Source organism: Eubalaena glacialis, chromosome 15, assembly GCF_028564815.1.
Source record: "Eubalaena glacialis isolate mEubGla1 chromosome 15, mEubGla1.1.hap2.+ XY, whole genome shotgun sequence".
Taxonomy (NCBI): Eukaryota; Metazoa; Chordata; class Mammalia; order Artiodactyla; family Balaenidae; genus Eubalaena; species Eubalaena glacialis.
This window is the reverse complement of record NC_083730.1, coordinates 87,919,766-87,939,915: the sequence shown is the minus strand read 5'-3', so window position 1 is coordinate 87,939,915 and position 20,150 is coordinate 87,919,766. Positions and strand designations below refer to the sequence as shown.

Here is a 20,150-nt window from a genome sequence, read left to right as displayed (position 1 = left end):
CCTGCCGAGCACGGCGCTGGGCAGGCTTGGTCCCCAGTGGGCACGCTTGAAGGAGCTGGATCCAGGGCTGGGGGTGGGTGGCGGGCGAGGAAATGGTTCTGCAGCCTCACCGGGCCCCCCCAGAGCAAGGCAGCCCCCCGCCCCACCCCGCGTGCCCTCTGAAGCTGGAGGGCCAGGCCCCGTCTCCTGAGCTAGTCTGGCCCAGCTGGGCTGCACATCTTTCTTGCAGTATTTTATGGCACTTGCATTTCCAAACGGAATATTCATTGCTCCCCTCTTTCTGCAGATAAGGTGGCTGCTGCTCTCTGCATTTAATTTAACAGCCCTGCCCACCATAAACCTCTCTGGGGCCGCCTTTAAATTCTCCCTTCCCCCTGCACGGGCTATTATTATTTTTTAACTCATCATTCGCTTTCTCGCTGGTTTTGCGTTTTTCCTGTCTTGCCCGGAATATCCCTACCCTCTGCTCCTCACCTGGGTCCCCTGTGCTGGCGCAAGCACCCCTCCCCCTCCCCACCCTGTCCCCGTTGTCTTGTGCTTTCCAACCGGAGCCCTCTGCCATCTCCACTTCCCTCCAGAACCTGGAGAAGCAGATGCGCCAGCTGGCCGTGATCCCACCGATGCTGTACGACGCCGACCAGCAGCGTATCAAGTTCATCAACATGAACGGGCTTATGGACGACCCCATGAAGGTGTACAAAGACCGCCAGGTCATGAACATGTGGAGCGAGCAGGAGAAGGAGACCTTCCGGGAGAAGTGAGTCCCCGTCACTGGGGTGGGGGCCTGGCCGGGCCACCCTCCCCTGTCCTGTTGAGGCTTGTCCTGGCTTCCTAGGGCTGCCACGACAAATGACCACCAGCCGTGTGACTTTAAACAACAAGAATCTATCCTCACACAGTTCTGGAGGCTGGAAGTCCAAGATCAAGGTGTGGGCTGGGGTGGTCCCTTCTGAAGGCTCCAAGGGAGAGTCTGTCCCAGGTCTCGCACCTGGCTGGCACCTGGTGGTGGCCGGCGATCTTTGTCATCCCTTGGCCTGGAGATGGATCTCACCGTCTCAGTGTGTCTTCACGTGGTCTTGTTTCCTGTGTGTCTCTCTGTGTCTTCTCCTTTTCCTATAAATTCACCAGTCACATTGGATTCAGGGCCCACCCTACTCCAGCATGACCTCATCTTAACTAATTATATCCGCAAAGGACTCATTTCCAAATAAGGTCACCTTCTGAGGTTCTGGGAGGACATGATATTTGGGGGGACACTGTTCAAACCAGTACAAAGTGTCAAGGCAGTTTTACGTGAAATGGGGCAGTGTGTATCAGAAGAACAAGGCAGGAGGACCTTCGAGCCTGGGCTGAAGCCTTGGGCAGGGTTATTTGGCTGGCCGGTGACTTTTCGGTTTTCTTTTTACTTGGAAAGTGGCTATTTGTGGAGCACATCCTTCATCACAGACACTGGACAGATGTTTTCTGGGGTTTGTGCATTTGTCCCTCTTATCCCTCATAACGGCGTTAACAGGCCATCCCCATTACACACATGAGGAAACAGAGGCTCAGAGAGGTTAAGACACTTAACAAAGGTCACACAGCTTGCAAATGGTGGAGGCAGGATTCAGACTCCCCCAGCTTCGGGGCAGGGGCTCAGCTGCAGTGGAGAGGCTTGTCGGGGGAGAGGGGGTATGGAGCCAAGGAGCAGGGCGGGGGGTCTTTGGAAAGCAGAGGCAGGAACTGGATGCTAAGAGGTGAAGCTTGGGGCTTCTTCTCAAATGAAAGAGCAGAATGACTGTTTTGGGGAGACGGGTGAGGAACCAGATGGAGAAGGCGCTCCTTTCCCCCACCAGACTCAAAATGTGTGTCCCAGGGAACCACATCCTGGGCACAGAGCGCCTCCTCAGGACCCAGGACCCCCATAAGGCAAGAAGGCGGGAAACTGAGGCAGAGGCCTCAGCGCTCAGCTGGGAGGGCATGGGGGACTCAGCTGCGGGGCGTCCACGTTTACCTCCGCCTCCCGAGAAGGCCTCAGAGTTTCTTCAAAAGGGGTGTCCCACGTTCTCCAGCCACCCACTGCGGGACCAGGCCACAGGGGCTGGGGCTGTCTCTGCCCTTTGCAGAGCTGGGTGGCCCCAGAGTGCCAGACTGGGCTTCAGGGACGGGGATGGCTCTGGGTCATGGGCAAGGCTGGGGTGCATCAGCCAGGGCAGACACCAGGACTTGGAAATGCAGGAGGAGCTACTGAAGAGGGTCTTGTGTGGAAAGTTTTTGTTTGTTTGTTTAAATGGCTTTTGATTATGGAAATTCTAAAACATACATAAAAACAGAGGGACGGTGTAATGCACCTTCGAGCGCCTAACACAGATGCAGCGACCTTCCACAGGAAATAGCGCTTTGGGGAGCAACTCCTGCCGTGTGTTTGGGGTTTACTGCTCAGAGACAGGAAACCCAGGTAGTTAGCGGCTCATTTCTAGGTCCTCACGGTCACAGACGTCGAATCAAGTCGTCCCGTATCAGGTGTTGTACAATTTAAAAACCAGTGAAGTGACTGTAGGACGGTCATGGATGCTAAGAATTACTGTTGCACTAGGTATTTAAATTCCCCCTGGTATGTTTGATGTTTTATTTATTTATGCTTTCTTTAAAAAAAAAAAAAAGGTTTCTGGGAATGCTTTCTGTGTTTTGGCCTTTCTGGATTTTTCATGTTGCTGTTCCGACCCAAGGATTTCACACTGTTAGTCCAGTAGCTGCAGAATGGGGGGGGCCCAGGCTGGGCTGATGTCTGCTGAGACCCAGTTTGGCACCTTGAGTCTTTCAAGGTCCTGGGTGACCTCTCGTTTTCAGCGGAACTGATAGCACTCAGGGCCTTGGAGAATCACGTGCCGGTGGCGTAGAGCTCCATCACTTACTGGTTTTGTGACTTCGAGCAGCCACTTCCCCTCCCTGAGCCTCAGTCTCCACGTCTGTAAAATGGGTGTAGCCTCAGTGCCTCCTCGTTTAGCCGTCTGGAGGTACCCAGTGTCAGAGTAAACTCTCAGGAAACATGGCAGAGGACCCAGGTGTAGGTTGGAGGGAGGTGGAACAGGTGACCTAAGAGATTCCCACGTGTGCTTCTTGGTCTCCTGGGGCCCCACCTCTGCGTGGGGAAACCCCAAGGAAGGGATCTGTGGGGAAGGAAGTGTCACTGGGGCAGGGAGAGGGAGGAGAAGGGAAGACTGTCTGTCTGGAAAATCAGGGCGTTAGGCCGCCTCCAGCTTTGCGAGCTGCCCGAGGCAGGATCCCAGGCTGGGAAGCCTGCCTCTGACTCGCGGCTTCCTCTGGGAAAAGAGAAGAGGCCGCTCTGGCTTCTCCAGTGTCTGGTTGGGGAGCAGGGGAGGGGCCCACTGGCCTCCTGCCCAGCCATCTGGAGGGCTGGGCAGGACGATCGCCAGCGCTGGCCCAGGCTCCCTCCGGCGGCGGCGGGGGGGTGGGGGGACCCCGGGGCCCCTGCGTCCCCAGCAGCCTCTCCTCTCCCCAGGGAGGCCGCGGGGCGGTGTCGCATCTTGGGGACGGGCGTGCCGAGGCTCCGCCCAGCATCCCCGGGGCCCCAGCAGCCGTGACCCACATCTCCGCCCCCGCTGTCCGCCTGCTCCTGTGGCCCTGACATTTCAGTCTGGCCCAGCTCTTTCCCAGTAATTCTCCCTGTTTCGCAGGAAGCCAGTTGGTGGGGTGCCAGCTCCCCGCCACCCCTCCAGCTTGGGTCCCTTCCCTCGGCCTCCTGGGCCGGCTTGCCTCCTGCCTGCCTCCTGGCGGGCACTCGAAGCCTCTGCCCCGTGACCTCGCCCGTGGCGGGCCCCGCGTGGGCCGGGCGAGGCCCAGCTTCCCAGGCCCAGCCGGAGACAGAAACAAAAGCAGATTTTAAAAGGGGGGGAACCCCACCAAAGGGCTGCATGTCATGTCCTCATTTTTCCTGGAACCCGCCTCCAGCAGGACAAACAAATGTATTTTCAAAGGCGCTAAAACCAGTGACTCACTCCAAGGAACGCCCTCTCTTAGCCCTCCGTCCCGCCTGCCGCGGCCCTTCCCACACCCCCCTGGGCTTAATTGCTCCGAGTGGGGCGGTGCCGGGCCAGCGGAGATGGCAGGCGCCCGGGAGCTCGGCGGCCGCCCAGCTGGGCAGCCCCCCTCGGCCTGGTCTCAGGCCCGCCCTTCTCTCCCCGCAGATTCATGCAGCACCCCAAGAACTTCGGCCTGATCGCATCGTTCCTGGAGAGGAAGGTGAGTCTGCCCGCCGGCCCAGCGCCACCCGCCCCGTTCCCCTCTGGCGGTCACTCCTGGGGGCAGCCGCTTGGGCTGGGCCGAAGGACCCTCCCTCCCCACCCACGAGGCCTCTGCCTGCTGGCCCCTTGCTCTCCTTGCTGTGTCTGACGGCACTTCCCTCCTTCTTCCCTCCTGGGAGAAGCAACCGCAGGCCCCGCCCCCTTCTCCCAGGGCGGAGCTCCAGGCTGGGAAACCCCAGGAGAGAGCTGTGTGCACTGGCTCCTCAGACGTGGCAGCAAAGCATCCTGGCAGACTGGACATGGGTTCTGGAAGCCCTGCCATGCCTGGCATCCTAATTAAGGCTTTATAGGCAAGAGTGGCGATCTTCCAGGGCGCTGGATGGAATGACCTTTCTAGGTCTCTCTGATGGTCACTGTACGCTGACACCCCTGATGCGAAGCCTGGCGTGCGGTTTATCCTTATCCCCTTTGGATAAACCTTTACGTGGAACTGAGGCTTGAGCTCCGCCTTTTGCCCCCAAACCCAGCCTGGAGCGGTGCCTCTTTCTGCTCCGGTTCCCTGTTGGCAGGTGGACACAAAGCGTCCCAGGAAATGGTAAAGCCCCCTTTTGTGTACCCACAAGGCGAGGCTGGGCAGTGGCCGCAGCGGCCACAGGTAGGAGGGAGCTGGTTTGGGGGCTGGACGTGGCCCTGTGTCAGAGTCGCCCGCTGGACCCCAGCATCATCAGGGCGGAGCCAGACAAGCTTCCTGAAAAGGTTTACTTTCTGGAGCTGCTGTTCTGGGTGTTTAAAGCAGCGTTTCCCCGAATCTCGTTTCTCAGACGGGGTGTCTGCCCACTCCCAGCTTTGCAAATACCATGCTACTGGAGGCCTCATGCTTCCTCGCTGTGGGAGGGTGGTCGGAACCGGATCCAGGCGGGTATTTTAAAGGGTAACAGTTGTTTCCAGCATCTGCCCTCAATGAGCCGATACCCATAGAAGGAGGGAGATGGGGCAGCGTGGGGAAGCGAAATCTCTCCCGGCCTGAAAAACCAGTGTGGAGAAGCAAGCCCTATAAATAGCCTCTCCTCTGGGTTAGTGACAGCTTCTTACTAGGGGTGTGGACAACCCAGGAGGCAATAGGTTGGGGCTCCCCGGAGATAGAAGCGGGGGTTTCAGAAATTGGCAGTAGAGCAGCACTGTTTGAATGAGGGAATCAGAGGTCTCTACGCTGGAGAATAAACTTTACGGTGTTCTTTGGCTAAGAGGCAGCCCAAGCTGAGACTTAAATAGAGCTTCCAGAAGGGTCTGAAGCTGGGGCTGCCAGCTGTGCCTTTGGGGACTGGCGTGTCCTGGTGGTGAGTGAGGCCAATAGCAGGGTGGGAGCTCGGTGGACTGCCAGCCCGTGCCTGTCTGCAGGGGCAAGTGATGCTTAGGGCCAGCCCGTGGTCGCCCAGCACGGGAAGGCACTCTCCTGAATTGTTCAAGGGGAAGTCAGACACCCACATCCCCCAGTTTGCGGATATTGGCATCTGATTATAAAATGTTTTTCTTAACTATTTGCAGGCCATGCTTGTGGTCAGGTTGAGCTTGGGGGCAGCCTCTGTTCACAGTCTATTCTAGGAAGTGGATGAGGACGCAGGGGTTTGAGGCCCAGCCGTCCTCTGCACCCAGCAGCCCTCACGATTGCCCCTCAGAGGCCAGTTCCGGGCTTGGCACCAGCACCGAGCATCACGGAAACATTTTACCTCATCTCAGTAACAGCTGGTGGCATTGGCGAGCTGTCACCTGGACTGGGCCCCGTGGCCGCAGGTGGCGGCATCGTCGTGTTCTGTCCTTCAGTCGCTCTCTGAGGACGATGCCCTCTTACTGGTCCCATTTGGACGAGGAGGTGGTGGGGTTCCGAGAGCGCCAGTCATTTGCTCAGCAAGTGGCGGCGCCGGGATTCAGACCCCGGTCCGCGGGGCAAAGACCGAAGCAGAGAAAAGACATAAACGTCCCAGGAGACGAAGAGTTGCGTGGCGACATTAGGCTGGATGCACGAAGCTTGGAAGAGGTTACTCAGGGCCCTAAATGTTAGGGAGGAGGAAGCTGGGGTGAGAGAATGGACCCGAGTTGGGGAGCCGGAGACGTTGTTCTCCTGGGGCTGGGATGGCAGGCGACAGCTTCATCGTTACGATTGCCAGTGACACCAACCACAATACGAAGAGGTTAGCACCTCTGCAGGGTGTGATCTGTGGTCCACGTATGTGTATTAACTTACTTGGTCTTCATGACAACCCTGTGAAATACGTGCTGTTAGTACCCCTACTACACAGGTGAGAAAACCAAGGCCCAGAGAGGTTAGGTAAGCTGGCCAGGGTCACCCAGCCAGTACCTGGAGGAGGTAGGATTGGAACCCAGGCCTCTGGCTCCCGGCCTCCTGCTCTGACTGCCTGCACTGCACACGCCTCAGAGCTCTTTTCTCTCTCCATCCTGCAGACGGTGGCTGAGTGTGTCCTCTATTACTACCTGACCAAGAAGAATGAGAACTACAAGAGCCTGGTGAGACGCAGCTACCGGCGCCGCGGCAAGGGCCAGGTGAGGAGGGGGCGGGGCGGGCTTCTGGGCGGGCTCCCGGCGTGCTCGGGGGCAGCGTGCGGTGACATCTCCTCGTGTTTCTCAGCAGCGGGTCCCTCAGTTCGGGCCCCTTCAGTGACGGCTGGGAGACCCTCTCTGGGGGTGTTCCTCCTATCCCAGCATCAGAGAAGAGACCTGGGAGAAATGGCCCCTTCCACCCTCAGCCTGGAAAATTCTAGAACTCCGGGCTTGGTGACCCATCGTCCCTGTGATGGATTAGGGTCGCATTCCCAGAGCAAGGGCTGGGCTTCCAGGATGACTTGGGTTGGTCTACAAACTTAACATTTAAAATTTAGAAATAAGTTTTGGTGTTTTGTCGTAATGCACATGTGAAAGAAAATAACAGCCAGTACGTCAGCCTGCCGTTTTTTCAGACATCAGTGCTTCGGATATGACTGAAGGATGATTTAAGTTAGAGCAGGACTTGGCAAACTATGGCTCTCGGGTGAGTCCAGCCTGCCACCTGTTTTTGTGAATAAAGTTTTATTGGCACCCGGCCATGCCCATTCGTTGACATATTACTGTGGCAGCTTTTCTGTTACAACAGCAGAGTTGAGTAGTTCTGACAGAAACTGCAAAGCCTGACATATTCGCTCTCTGGTCCTTTATAGGAAAAGTCCGCTGACCTCTGAGTTAGAGGAAAAGGGAATTCGTTTAAAAAAAAATTCCGTAAATTATGTTAAAGATGAAGGGGGTCAGTGGCACACATTTTAAAGGGGGCTCGCGAGTGTTTTGGTGTTGGGGAGATGGAGGGAAGGGGAGGGATTTGTTTCACTTCCGGGCTGTTAAGAATCAGCCCAGAGAAGATGCTGGGAGTAGGGGGGTGATGGGTAGTGGGCTTGTACTGCAGGCGGAGGGATGCGGGCTGGACGCTGCAGAAGGCTCTGGGCACTGCTGTTAGATGCCAGACTGGAGCTGGTTGAGGCAGCCCCTTCCCTGGGGCCTCTGGCCTGGGGGACCGGACAGGGGAAAGGGATGAAGGCCGGGATTAGCATGTGCTGGGAGGACAGGACACAGAGGTTCTCTTAGGTGGGTGTTCCCTGTCATTGGCGTCTTCCAGCCCAGACCCCCACCCCTACCCCGGGGCCACCGTCTTCCCTTCCCGAGGCTGGAAAGAGCCGGACCCTGAGGGCATCAAGTCCAGCCATCACCTGTGGGGTCCCAGTGTCCCCTGTGAAACCGTCACTCTGTGATCAAGCCCCATAGCCTACGATGGGTTGGTCCATGCAGCTTCCTAGCCCGCATCCCGTGTCTCCTTTCTTGCTTTCTGGGAACTGTGCTTCAGGAGTGCAGTCCTACTTTTCTGTTGGTTAAGCCACATATAATTAGGGAAGCAAATCTGCTGACGGGAGAGTAAACAACCCCTCACTGCATTCTGCACGTCAGGCCAAGATGATTGAGACTGAGCGTTGGTTGTCGTTGGCCTGGATCGTTGAAGGGTGGCTGTGTTTGGTTTGTGGATAGGGTTTTCCTCTAGTTTTGTGCAGCCACCGTTGGCCAGCCTGCTTGCCCATCTAACAGATGTGTAAAACCGAGGGCTACTGGCTTGGCGCTATTCAGTTGTAAAGACCTAGCTGTGGCGTGTTAGAAATTGAAGTGCATTTAGGAATTTTTTTAGACTGAGACGCAGAAACTCGAATAAATGCTGGGGCAGGGAGCATAAATGTGCCGGCATAAGAGGCAGTAAGGAGGGCGTGGCGTGGACTGTGGCAAAATAAAGGGGGAGATAAAGGCCTCTAGATTGATTTTAAAAACGTTGTCAGCTATTTGTTGAGCATCTCCTGTGTGCCAGTTCTCTTGCTCGTCTTCCCAGTGCCCCCCCGACCCCCTGCCTTCGTGGGGGCCCAGTGGGTGGGCTCATGAGGCCCTTGCTGGTGGCTGGGCTGGGGGCTCTGGAGACGAAAGGGTTCTGAGTCAGATGGGGAGAGATTGGGCCATTCTCCTCACCCTGTGCTGAGAGCCACATTTGTGTGGAGGGAGGCAAAGACTGTGTGCTGACGTCATTTAGGGAGGGGCTATCTCCGGATGAGTCCTGGGGAGTGGGGGGCCATTGGTGCCCCCTGCCCCTGGTCCTGGCTGCCATGCCTTCCACTTCACGGTGTTAATGCCTTGCTAGCTGACTCATCTGCCCGTCGGACATTTGTGTGCTGACACAGGGGACTCTGTGCTCATTGTCTAGACCAGGTGTACACAGGTGGTTCCAAGTCAGCCTGTCGGTGGTCTGCCTGAGAGGCTCCATTGACTAAGGGACCCCAAAGATGAGGTTGAGGAGCAGCCTCTTGGGAGGTCGAGGACAGAGGTGAGGGTGTCCTGGGCAGAGGGAACAGCAGGTGGAAAAGCACCAGGACACGAGAGAGTGCACAGTACCTTAGAGTCTTAGGAACAGGGGTCTCAATACCTTCCAGGGTCTTAAATGAATGAAGGAATAGAGAATCCATAGGAGACAATAGGGAGTGGTGAGGCCTGGGGCTAACTAGAGAGCTTGTGCCTCATATCAGCTCCAGCTGACTCTTGACTACCTAGCCCTGTATTGCCAGATCTGAGTTTTGATGATGAGCTGGAGATAGAGAATTATGTGAAATTGCCTGATTTTTAAATCTTACATCACGTAAGAAGCAATAACAACAAAGCACCGGATAGGCCGGACAACTCATATTTGCTCTCGAAATCTGTCCTCAGCCCTCAGTATAAGACCTCTGGGTTGGAGTATGGTAAGGCTGGGGGAAGAGGTAGGGAAAGGATTATGTGACTTGGGACAGAGTCCAGGGTCAGGGCACTGGGGGCCCTGGAGTGTTTTATAGCAGAGGAGAAGCGTTGGCTTCCTATTTTCATCTGAGCTGTCCTGGGTTAGCTGTGGCGTCCACGATGCTGAGAGACATGGGGCTTGTCTGGTGAGGTTTAACGGTCTGCTCAAGCTGGCGTCTCAGGCTGGGGCTCCCAGGATGGAGCAGGGATGCCTCTGTGCCCTGCCTCTTGCAGCAAGAGAGAAGAAGGCAGGGCACGAGGCCCCTGTCTCCTTGGGAGATGGGACGTATCTTTGGGGCTCTCCCCTCCCTCTGATCGGCTGTGGCTGCAAAGAGGTGCCATGTGGCCCGGGCCCTGCCGGGGACGGAAATTAACGTGCAAACCCTGGAAGGGCTCCTGTGCCAGGCAGATACACTGCCCTCACCACCGCCCTCACCACCGCCTGCCAGCCCTGTTCATAAATATGGAATAAATGGGTCAACCCAAGTGTTGACTTTGTGGCCGTAACTCTTCCCTCTGCCCCGTGACAGCGAAATAAACGGCAGACACCGACCCCGCAACCCCTCTTGGTAATTCAAGGTGCAGTTGCTGCAGCGGGCCTGATGTGATAAAACCTGTGATCCTGCTGATAAATTTCCCAGTGAGAGGGGTAGGGGTTCCCCAGCCTGGCACGGAGTGGGTGTGGGTGTATGTGCTTGGGCGCCTACACGTGGATGGACGGATGGGCACCGGCGGTGGCGGTCCCCCGTGGGCTGATACTGTGAGCAAATGGAGGTCGGGCGTGAGGCAGGCAGAGACCCTCTGCTCTGTGAAGCCAGAAGAGCCGGGTGGGAATGAGCCTGGAGAGCGATCCACCGTGGGATGGGGAGCAGTCAGCCTCGGAGGCATAGCAGGCGCCCAGGTGACAGCTCTGCTGTCCCATCCTTGTGTCCGATCAATCCTTGGCCCACCCCTGGCAGCTCAGAACCTTGGGACAGGCTGTGAGCCTCACGTGGTTCCCGTGGCTCCGGCCACGCCGTAGCTGAGGATGGCTACGCGGCACCGCTCAGCTTGTCAGCCCTACAGACGCCCCTCGGATGGGCCCCTCCCGCTTCATTTCTCTAAGGTTGACCCCCACTCACCTCCACAGAGGCGTCGGATGCACGATATCGTGTGGTCATCCAGCAGGCAATTATTGAGTGCCTACTGCATGCCAGGGCTGTAAAGCTTCACCTTCAGAGCCGTACGAGACCACGATCCTTCAGGAAGCTAGAGAGAGGGTGTCAGCCGAGTCCAGCTGTCTCGGCATCTCACAGCCCGTCCCGATGAAGAGCCTCTGAGGTAGACGTGAGGTGGGACTTCTGAGGTGTCAGTGAGCGGGCCCTTCTCCAGGCTGCCGCCTTGTAGAAGGTGCATTTCCTGAGTTGGCTGGACATGGCCCAGGGCCAGAGACAGAGGGGTACACACCTGCCACCAGCACCCCTCCCCCGGTCATTCCTGCCACGGTGATGAGGGGAGGCTGTCTCGGGCTCCAGGCTCAAATCCCCAAGTCTGGGGAGGAGGGGAACCCACGGTGGGAAGTTATTCTCCCCAGATCGTAGGCCTTCTTCCTTCTCCCGATACCACCATCCACTCCAGATTGGCCGTGGCCAGTGTCCTTGGGCTGTGCCTTCCTGGGCTCCAGGGAGGGATGTGTCCCAGGCTGAGTTATGGACCCTGAGATGGAGCTGGCGTCCAGCTGAAGTTCTTGAACTTTCACCACGAGGACTTGGGAAAACACAGATTGCTGGGTCGCGCCCCTCAGTGGGACTTGAGGATCTGTGTTTCTAACGAGTGCCCTGGCAGTAGCCCTGCTGCTCTTGGACCCTCTCAGCACCTCGGCCTTCGGGGTGTTTACTGGGGAGTCCCCACCTGCCAAGGAAGCGGAGGGAGGGGAGCAGAGTGGCAGAAGGGGCAATCGAGACGGGGCACAGGCTCAACGGCAGCCTGGACCAACCCTGGGGGCGGTGCTCTGCAGCTGGAATGGCCTTTCCCAGGTGGGCAGAGAGGGCCAGGTCTTAGTCCAGGGGCCATAGAGGCTGAGGGCATTCGTAGCGGCTGAGGCCCCTTCTAGAAAGGGACCTGGCCAGTCCATCCTGGGGACGAATCCTGCATGTTTGCATATTTGCAAACTACACTCTACGGTGGTCCTGACCTGCCCCAATGCTTAAGCACAGAGTGGGCAGCAAGATGTCACCTCGTGTGTTCAGGTGACACACGCCCCGTCACGGCCTTACCACACCCTGTGCCGAGCCCCTTGTTCGTCATTGCGGTGGTTGCCTTTCGAAAGCGTGGATGGTTAGGAAAGGGGATATAAAATTCCTGCATGAAAAGCATCGGCCGTCCGATGTGTCTGGTCTCAGACCCTCGGTGACCCGAGAGGGCAAGGCCGCCCCGGCGTCCTCTGCGCTGCTGCCTGGCCCTGCCGTGGCTGGGACACGTGTTGGCCATTTGGAATGTGAGGATGCCCTTCTTGTTTAAGAGAGGATGCCACCCACTTTCCAGAAGCTTCCCTGTATTCTGACAGAGGGAGACGCAGGAATTCTAGCCCCCTCACGCCCACCCCCTGCCAGCCCCGCACACCTGGGCTTCGGCAGGAGGGGGCCGAGCCCTCACCTCCTGGACCCGAGCCCCCGAGATCCGGCTGTGAGTGGCTGGTGAGCTTGTGGGTGGTGCCCCAGCGTCCTCTCCTCGAGGTGAATCACCGTGGGAGCCGGGGGCCAGCTCGGAGCACTGGTGGCGGCACAGTGGTTTATAGTTCATGATTCATGGATGGAGGGGCCACATTATCCCAGCTAATTGCAGCGCTGGAGCCCAGGAATGCTGCGGTCAGAAGTAGGCTTAACTATGCAAATTGTCGGGAACCGAGGCTGTGAAGCCAGTGCGGCCCAGGCAGCGGGGCCCAGCTCCGCAGCAGTGACCAGGGGCGGCCACGTGGCCCTCCTGGCGATGGGGGGGCCATGCTGCGGAGGGGGCCTGTCCCCGAGGGTGAGTGCCCCTGCTTCCATCCCCCAGGGTGATGCGGCCGCAGAGGGGAGGGGGCCCAGCTGGGAGCTGGGCCGGTTGGGGTCTCCTCGTCGAGGCCACATGGGTTGTTGTCTTCTCTTCCCACGGAGATGGGCACGGGGACAGGGCGCCCAGCTTCCCGCTCCTGGGGGGTCATGGGGGGAAGTCCAGGGAGGTGGGGCCTGCTCCCTCCCCCATCTCTGGCCTGCAGGCCCCCTTCCCCCCATCTCTCCTGCAGGCCCCCTTCCCCCATCTCTCCTGCAGGCCCCCCTTCCCCCCATCTCTCCTGCAGGTCCCCTTCCCCCATCTCTCCTGCAGGCCCCCTTCCCCCATCTCTCCTGCAGGCCCCCTTCCCCCCATCTCTCCTGCAGGCCCCCTTCCCCCATCTCTCCTGCAGGCCCCCTTCCCCCCATCTCTCCTGCAGGCCCCCTTCCCCCATCTCTCCTGCAGGCCCCCTTCCCCCCATCTCTCCTGCAGGCCCCCTTCCCCCATCTCTCCTGCAGGCCCCCTTCCCCCCATCTCTCCTGCAGGCCCCCTTCCCCCCATCTCTCCTGCAGGCCCCCTTCCCCCATCTCTCCTGCAGGCCCCCTTCCCCCCATCTCTCCTGCAGGCCCCCTTCCCCCCATCTCTCCTGTCTCTGTCTGTGTCCCCCGCACCCACCCTCCTTCATCTTCCCTCCCCTCCCCCGCCTCCCTGCCGAGGGACAGGTGACCTTGTTCCCAGCTGCTCTGCACCCCAGAGACTCCCGCGCCTCACGCAGCTTGCACAGGGGACAGCGTGACCGGAAGGCGGTCCAGGCCAGGGCTGGCCAAGCGCAGTCCCCGGGGGGAGGGGCAGCCCGTGCAGTCGGTGCCGGTTCCCAGACCCTGGCCGCCCCCCCAGGCCGGTGAAATCGCTTGACGGCTCACCCCGGTGCCGTCCGGAGGGGCCGCGTAGCAGGCCCCGGCTTGGGCTGAGCTTGTCCCTGCCTGCTGGGTGAGCGCGAGCGTGCTTGCCCCAAACCGCCACCCCGGCCGGGTGGGCCTCCAGCTTGCGGGTCGGTTGGACTTTCCCGGGCCGCCCAGGCCTGCGGGAGGCGGCCGCTTCCGTTCCGCTGGGGGCGGGATTGTGTCCAGATTTAGGGCTCCAGCAAGCAGATGTCCCTGATTCCCTGCCCAGTTTTGTGCTAAGTGGGCAAAGACCTATGGGAGGCTCGTCTAGGCCCACAGTCTCCCAGACACATCCCGGGGGACGCAGTTCTCAGGAAGGCCAGGCCCCAGGGACCCAGCAAGCTGGGCTGCCGTTTTGGGAGACGAGAGACACGGCCTTCTCACGGGCCGTGATGCAGCGGCAGGGGAGACCCAGCTCCCCGTCGGCACCGTCTGAGGCCGACCACACCACAGGGACAGGAGGACGTGGAAAATGTGAGTGTGAGTCAGTCAGACCCCAGGAGGTGAGAGGCTGTGTGGGGCTGACAGACCTCCCATCCGAGCATTTCAAGCTCGGCTGCCAAGAATCAGGAAATGGTTACCAGAAGAGCAGCATTCGTGTGGCCTGGGCCAGCCCCAGCCACCACAGGAGGGGGCCCCCGGGGGAGGGCAGACGGTGACCAAGTTCCAGTCTGTTTTGTCCTTCCATCCCAGTGTCACCATTCTAGGTGATGCCACAGTGAACAGGACAGACGAGGTCCCCAGAGCTGTCACATCCACATGGGAGAGGGACAGTGCACAAGTAAATTAGCGTGGTTATTTCAGGTGGTAGCAGCGGTTACAGACGGTAAGCTGGGGTCAGGAGGCGGCTGACAGGAGAGAGGGCAGCTTTTAGGGAGCTGACTCTGAAGGCTTCTCAGAGGAGGGATCCTTTGGGCTCCGACCTGAGCGATAAGAAGGAACTGGTCAGGCAGAGCTGGAGGGAGAGTCTCGCAGGCAGAGGACACAGTGAGTGCAAAGGCCCTGAGGCAGGAACAAGTGTGGCATCTTCCAGGAGAAGGTGGGGATTAAGGAGGTAGGTGAGGTGGGCAGGGGGTAGATCGCCCGGCCTTGTGCCGTGGACCACTGATTTTATTCCAAGGGGCGGGACAGGATCGACTGACAGGTAAAACAGAGCCTTAGCTGCCTCAAGCAGGCATCTCCTTGCAGGCAGAACAGACGTCACGGGCGAGGGTGCTGAACGTTGCTCAGGTTCTGGGGACACGTCTGTGTGCAGCGGAGCGCTGGTGAGTGTCTAACAACCAGCTTTCTGGGGGCGAAGCCCTGACTGTAGCGCGTGCCGATTACCATGGTGTAAATGCTCCCATCATGCTGATTCCAAGCTACCCGCTGAACGTGGAATTGGGAAGGGGGCGTGCATAGCGCCTCGGGGGCCGGGACCATATCCTACTTCTGCCATGTGGATGCAGTGGCATACGAGAGCACAGATAACAGCCAAATGGAGTCACGTAATTGGGAAGGGATGCATTTTGAGTACTTAGTACCATTGTTTTTATGATAATTTCTTTGTAAAGTTCTGCATTTCCAGTTTTAATAACGGCTGTTTTTAAGAGCTAACCTGCAAAATTCCTGGAAACTGAAGTCTGCACTTGTGAGCTGGTACGCGCCGGCCCAACACACCTATATCTGTGTGTCTTATAAAGGACGCCCCTCACGGGCCAAGGCGGCATCCCCTGCCTGCCTTTTTTTTCCAGGAAGCCACGTGAACTGGATCAGAATGGTGGGGGCCGAATGTCAGGGAGGGGCTGCCAGCAACAGAAAACTCTTGTGTCTTGGTCCTGACCCCTGACCCCACTCCTCCCACCAACCTTGGGCTCCTGCGATCTCCCTTCCCCCACTGCCAAGAGATAGGGTGTCTCGAGGGCAGACCCCTCCTGGATTTGCTCACTGGAGGCGCTCGGCACGTAGTACACGCTCATCAGAGTGTTTGTTGAATGGATGAGTGAGATTGTGCCGCAGTCGGTGTTGCTGGGTGTCGGGAAGGTCTCATCAGGCATTTAGGGGACCCGTCATCTGAGCACTAAATCTCACCAGCTCCTCCCTGGATGGTTGGTACTACCTTTTCACTGGACTCTCTCCTCTCATTCCTGGAACCAATGGCCACCCCACCCTTGACCCGCTGCCGCATCGCCCTAAAACACGGCGTGGAACACATCAATCCTGCCCACCCTCCACCTTCTGAAAAAAGCCCTCAGGTGCTGTCAGGGCACCTCCCGTATTTCTGAGCACGGGCGTTAAAGCCAGTCAAGCTCTGCAGCCAAGTCCAGTATGTCATTCTGTAAGGACCGTGGGCGATTTCACGTCGGCATACTTTTGCCTGAAGAAGTCCCCTCCCTGAAACGTCCCCTCTCATCCTTCTCTGCCAAAAGCCTTTGGAGATGCAGCTCGGAGGCCTCCTACCTCATCCCCGCTGGTCAGGATGAATCACTGTCACACCTGCCACGTGCTGGGCCTTTTTAAAGTTTTCTTGTCCCTGCAGCCTCCATTTGTCCCGTCCTAGCTCCGTAAGGTTGGGGACTGTATTTTGTGTGACTTGGTGTGCCCCATGGGGGCTCAGAGCCTGCTTGTAGAGGGAATGAACAGTTTGGCTTAAACGGGGGTGAAGAGGAGCCTGTGGTTCCCCAGGGTGAGAGACAGAGCACCTGCCTGTAGGATCTTGCTCGGAAATGCTGTGTGACCTTTGGTGGGTTAACCTCTCTGTGTCTTTGTATGCTCTTCTATAAAACAGAGATAATGCCAGCGTTGTTGGGAGGATTTTATGAACTGCAGGTATCAAATGAGGAGGAGAAAGCCTCATCACATGTTCGTTGTGCTTCATCAGCATTTGTTGTTTTTATTCATATCATTTTCTGCGCAGCTCCCGGTCTGGGGCTTCAGCACAGAGCAGGCTCAGTTTGTCCAGCACTCAGCGCTCCGGAAGTAGGGGTCCCTCAGGGATTTGAACTGATGGCTCTGGCTAACCATAGATCCGGTCAGGTTTTCCTCAGAGCTGTGCTGTGGTTTGGGAGGGACGTTCACGACCAAGCACTGGGCACGAAGCCCATTGTCAGCATGACCGATGGCATGTCTGGAAAGCAAAGGTGAGCCTCGTCCTGAGCTCCAGAATCATTTGAGGTGGTGGAGTCTGGCTTCTCCTTCTTCTCCCGTGTCCACAGGCATCCCCTGCTGCCAGCGGCAAGGGTCCTGGATGTGTTTCGTGAAACAGGGACCCCCGGAAGCCTTGCTTCTCACGGTGTGGTCCGGCAACCAACAGTATCTGGCGTCCCTGGGAGCTACCTAGAAATGCAGGGTCTCAGGCCTGCCCCAAACCCACGGAGTGGGAATCTGCATTTTCCCAATATCCCCAGGTGGTTCGTGTGTGCATATCAGTTTGAACAGTGCTAGTCGGGAGCAGGGGTGGGCAAACTATGGCCTGCAGGCCAAATCTGGCCCCCGACCCGTGTTTGTAAACAGTTTTGTTGGCATGTAGCCATGCTCACTTGTTTACATTTTGGCTGTTTTCAAGCTACAAACGGCAGAGTCAGTTGTTGCAAAAGAGACCGATGGACCGATGGCCCTAAAGTGTTTACCATCTGGCTCTTACAGAAAGTTTGCTGGCTCCTTGTCTTATGCTCTGGTCGTCAAACCTGGCTGCCCATTGCAATAACCTGGGAACTTAAACACGCTGATGCCGGGCTCTCACCCTGAGATTCTGATGTGACTGGTGTGGGTGGGTCCTGGGCGTCGGGACTTCCCAGAGCTCCTCAGGTGATCTGTGTGTGCAGTTGTGAGAACAGTGGCTTTAAATTGCCCATGAAACCCAGCAAGTGCCGTTCCGCGATCCGCGACGGGCCTGAGATCAGAAGCGGAGCCCTAGTAGATGTGAATTGTCCCTGAGTTAGCCGTCGCCGTATCTGCTGTCCTCTGACGTCGAAGGCTTTCGGGGACTGAGGTGGCTGACGGGGGCCTGGCAGTTGGGCCTCCCTCTCGCGCCGTCAATCTCCCAGAGTGAGTGGAGCATTCCGACGACAGCCGCTCACCTCCTGTGCCCACCAGGAGGCCAGGCAGGTGGTCACCATTGTGCCTGGCGGTCCCTCCCAGTGGAAACCACGTTTAAGACCGGGACTGACCTGGGGTTTCTCCCTTTCATCCTTTTCCACTCGCATCACTCAGCTCGGGGCACACGGACACCTCTCCAGAGGGAGGTGGAGTTCAGGCCCCAGGAAACCGGGAGCCCGTCCACCGGGTTCTGTGCCACGGCTCCAGGGTGACTCTGAAGTCGCCGCACCCACTTCTCCCAGAGGGTGGGGTGTGGGAGTCGCCTGCCCCTGCCCTGGAGTGTCAGGAAGAAGGTCACAGGGTCTGACACTGGGATCACGCACCTGGGTGGGACGCGACGGGAATAATGACCGGGTTCTAGTGCTGACTGGGACTTTGGACCCTCCTCACGAGACTGGGTGGGGCAGGCGGGGGGTGGGTGGAGATGGCAGGAGGGAGAGAGGCCTGGGTGTAACCAGGGTCAACTCAGGCTCTGGGTTTGAATCCTGGCATTGCTGTTTCCCAGCTTTGGAAGTGCCTCAGTTTCCTCTTCTGTAAAATGGGAGAAAGATGGGGGTTGGTAAAGGAAATGAGGGAGTACATAAAACATGTGCCCGGCACATGGCACTTGGAGCTCTTTTTATTATTAATGCTGTGATGTGGATGATTATTCAGGGGAGGGGGTCGTTCTGGGCTGGCCCAGGCCCAGATCGGGACTCTAGGAATCTTGCAAGGGGGACAGGGTAGGCTAGGCAGAAAGGGGCAGGGATGCCCAAAGCACCCCCGTCTGAGGCCCAAGATGCTGACCAGGGTGTGGAGTTGGGTGAGACTCAGCGGGGCTTTGGGGGCGACAAGATCACGCCCGCTCCCCACTCTGAGACCCCCTTTTCCCTTGCTCTGAGACCGTGCAGCTTTGCCAGTCTGAACCTCAGTTTCTTCCTCTGCAGAATGGGAGCAGTGATCACTGCCCTTTTCCGCCTGAGGCAGGCTAAGGGCAGTAAGTGGAATAGTATTGATATTTGCAAGGCGCTCGGCGTGCTGCGGAGAAGGAGCAGCCCCCCTGGACGAACCCCAGGTCACTGTTACTGCTGGTTTTTTCATCTTTGCCTTTATCCTCAGGACTGCAGAGGGGCTGGGAGCTGGTCAATAGACTGTGCACAGCGCAGTGTCGGGTGTGTAGGAAGCTCTTGGGAAATGCTGGCATCTTCCGCAGTGGGGCTTTTTGAGGATTTGGAGGGGGACGGCGGCAGGAAGGCCCTGGGCAGGAGGGCGCAGGTGCAGACTCGCTGGGCAGCAGCCCTGGTCAGCCGTGCTGGCCGTGCCGGGGGCAGACAGTGGCCTGCTTGGCGGCCCAAGGATGAGATTCCAGGGGGCCTGGAGACCCCACCAGCCTGGACCCAGGGGACAACAACAGCTGCTCCAGGAGGGAAGCCTGGGGTCGGCTGCTGGGAGGGACAGCAGGTAAAGCTTTGGAGTGAGGCTGCAGCCCAGCTGGGCGTTCTTGGCACCAACGGTGGTCTTAGGAGACGTCACGCTCCCTGCCGTTGGAAAGCCCCGGCCCTGCCCTTTCTGGCCCTGGGCATCAGGTTCCTGGGTGTGCAGAAGCCGGGCATGTCTCACTGGTGGCCACAGCAGCCATGCCGAGCAGCCCCCAGGGAGGGGGAACCCTCCTCAGTCGGCCGTGCCATCTCCCCCTGCTCTGGGTCCTGGTCCCTGGTCCCCCTCATCTTCTCCGCCCCAGCTCCCATCTGGGGGGCCAGCTCCAGCAGAGGCTCCACGTGTCAGGGGTGAGAGGCGGCCACAGCTCCCCGGCTGTTGGAAGTTTAGTGTTTCAGGGTTTGGGGTGGTGGTGAGGGACAGGCTAGTTCAAGGACACTGGGCCACCCGTCGGGAATTGACAGCAACATAGCCGGGGATAGAGGGAGGCTGTTCCCCCCCTCCAGCCCCTCCTCTTACAGAATAGAGAGAAGGGGGCAGACCTGAGCCAGGAGGTTCCAGGGTGGACACTGCTGCAGCCTCGGGAAGCCCACGGTTCCCCGTGAATGTGCAGGTCCCCGCTGTGTGCCCCGGCGTCCACAGAATGCCTGTAGCTGGCCCCTGTGTTCAGCCGCATCGTGAGTCATAAATTAAAGCTACAGAGAGGGGCAGGGGGGGATTGGTGGTGGTGAGGTCACAGGCCAGGGCAGCCTGTGCCAGGGACTGGCTTGCGGTCCTGGTGTGGAGGAAAGATGGGGAGAAAGGGAACCGGGAACCCTCGAACCCCACCCTTACCTTCCCCGTGGGCTTCGGGTTTCTTTCTCCTTGGTTGGAGAATTGGTGTGACCACGCCCCTCAGTACACACTGAAAGGCTTTGCGGCGTGTTTGTTTTCATTTCACTTGGCTCAGTGGGATGGAAAGATGGTCTGGTTTGGCAGCTGCCCGCAAGGAGGACTTTGGGGTGGCCAAGAGAATCAGTGTGTGCCTTAAAAGAAATCAGGCTGGACAGAAAGGGTGACGGTGTGGGGAGGAGCTCCCACTTCCCCCCTGTCTTGGTGAGGGCAGTGTCAGCAGCCT

At 58.3% G+C, this 20,150-nt stretch overlaps 1 protein-coding gene across 26 annotated transcripts in view; it reads left to right on the top strand.

Moving 5' to 3' along the window:
- Nucleotides 1-20,150, top strand: part of NCOR2 (nuclear receptor corepressor 2) — a 223,007-nt gene that overhangs the window by 128,801 nt on the left and 74,056 nt on the right. For all 26 annotated transcript variants that reach the window (XM_061169327.1, XM_061169325.1, XM_061169328.1 and 23 more), the window contains 3 exons: nucleotides 579-757; nucleotides 4,188-4,242; nucleotides 6,705-6,803. In XM_061169327.1, coding sequence (XP_061025310.1) covers nucleotides 579-757; nucleotides 4,188-4,242; nucleotides 6,705-6,803 — 333 coding nt within the window. The remainder of the gene's footprint in view (nucleotides 1-578; nucleotides 758-4,187; nucleotides 4,243-6,704; nucleotides 6,804-20,150) is intronic.